General features: G+C 62.5%; 1 protein-coding gene across 1 annotated transcript in view; it reads left to right on the top strand.

Moving 5' to 3' along the window:
* Positions 1–924: 924 nt before the first annotated feature.
* The window catches only part of DNAH17 (dynein axonemal heavy chain 17), a 100,853-nt gene continuing 100,171 nt past the window's right edge, over positions 925–1,606 (top strand). The window contains exon 1 of the mRNA XM_030888141.2: positions 925–1,313. Within this exon, the coding sequence (XP_030744001.2) occupies positions 925–1,313 (389 nt within the window). The remainder of the gene's footprint in view (positions 1,314–1,606) is intronic.

The raw sequence follows: 1,606 nt of genomic DNA, 5'->3' as shown, positions 1-1,606 counted from the left end.
TGTCCTTGTCCTGGCTTTTCCAAGAGCCCTGGTGGCACTGAGTGGGTAAGCATGGGACCACTAATGGCAAGGTTGGCAGTTTGAACCCACGAGGCGCTTGGAGGAGGAAAGATGAGGCTGTCTGCTCCCACAGATTGACAGTCTGGGAGCAGTTCTACTCTGCCCCGCAGGGACGCTGGGTCGGACTCGATGGGATGGGTGGCAGCGGCTGGGTGCCGACTGGAACTGAAGTAGACCCCTGAGAGTCAGCTTCCTGGATGTCCGTGCCCCTCCCCACCATCCCCCAGCCCCCAGGTCTCACAGGTGCCCTGAGGAGCGGAGCTGACCGGGGTCACCCCAGGCATCAGGTTCCTCCTGTAACTGGGTGTGCCACCCAGTCAGTTCCAAGTCCTTGCCACCCGGCAGGAGACAAGAGAAGGCCCCCAAGGGGTTCCGAGGCTGCCAATCCTGATGGGAGCAGACAGCCTGGCCTTTCTCGTGCAGAGCAGCTGGTGGGTCTGAACTGCCGGCCTTGTGGTGGCCACCCCAGCACTTATCACACCGAGCCACTAGGGCACCTTGCCCACCTCCCAGGTGCCGTGGGGCCTACACCAGCTTGTGGCGCACCCTGTGGGCTCTCTGTGGCTGTTCTCCCTGAAGCCATCACCAGGCCTTTCTTGTTCCTGCCCACAGGGTGGATTCAAACCCCCGGCCTTTATGTCTGACAGCCGACTAAGGTCTCATGACAAATCCCGGTTTCTCTCCACTAGAGCTGAGTTTGCGCCTGGTGCCCTCATCAGTGGGACTTCAAAGGGCCCCGCCTCCCCATCAAGGGCTGTCTGCCCCCGTCTTCCCTGCCAGGTGCTCCCCTCGCTGCTGAATCAGACGGAGAAGCTGAGCGGCTGGCCCGGTGTGCTCTCTGAGGCGTCTGGACCAGAATAAGGCATGGCGACACCCCTCCTCTCGGATGTGCGGGTGGAGTACCTGGAGCAAGTCTCCTCGGTCACCCTCAAGTTCAAGCCGGACAAGTGGAGCAAGATGCTGGGGGCAGAGGAGAGTGTGGCCATGCTGACCGAGTTCCTGGAGAAGCCGGACGTGACAGTCCTGATGCTGACCCTGAATCCGGCCGGCCTGATCATGACCAGCCTGGGCTTCCCCTCCTCGCTCAAGTCCAAAGCCGTCTACTTCCTGAAGAAGAAGCCCGAGAACATCACCAGGGACAACTACAAGTCCTGCCTGCTCTACGGGGACCTCAGCCCCACGCCCGTGGACCAGCTGATCGCCACTGTAGAGGAGGTGGGTGCCCGCCACCGGGGCCAGGCAGGGCTCGGGAGGCCCCCTCACCTTCTCGGGCGGGGGGTGGGGGAGCCTCTCAGGACCTGGGCATGCCAGGGACAGTCCCTGCCTGGCCTGCAGAGGCTGAACCTCGATCACCAGCAGGCTCCAGGCTGCCTGCCCGAGCGGGGCCACCAAGGAGAAGGTCTCCCTTCCAGGGCTCAGGGAGACCCTGGGACAAGGCCCTGATGTCACCATGATCGCTGGGCAAGATCTTTCAGTCTTCTCGCTCACGGCCATTGAGTCCATGCCTGCTCACAGCAACCCTAGGGGACAGGGGTCTGTCTCCAAG

This window comes from Echinops telfairi, unplaced genomic scaffold, assembly GCF_000313985.2.
Source record: "Echinops telfairi isolate 266 unplaced genomic scaffold, ASM31398v2 ScPeMD7_7458;HRSCAF=8496, whole genome shotgun sequence".
Classification (NCBI taxonomy): Eukaryota; Metazoa; Chordata; class Mammalia; order Afrosoricida; family Tenrecidae; genus Echinops; species Echinops telfairi.
This window is presented reverse-complemented; position numbering and strand designations above follow the sequence as displayed.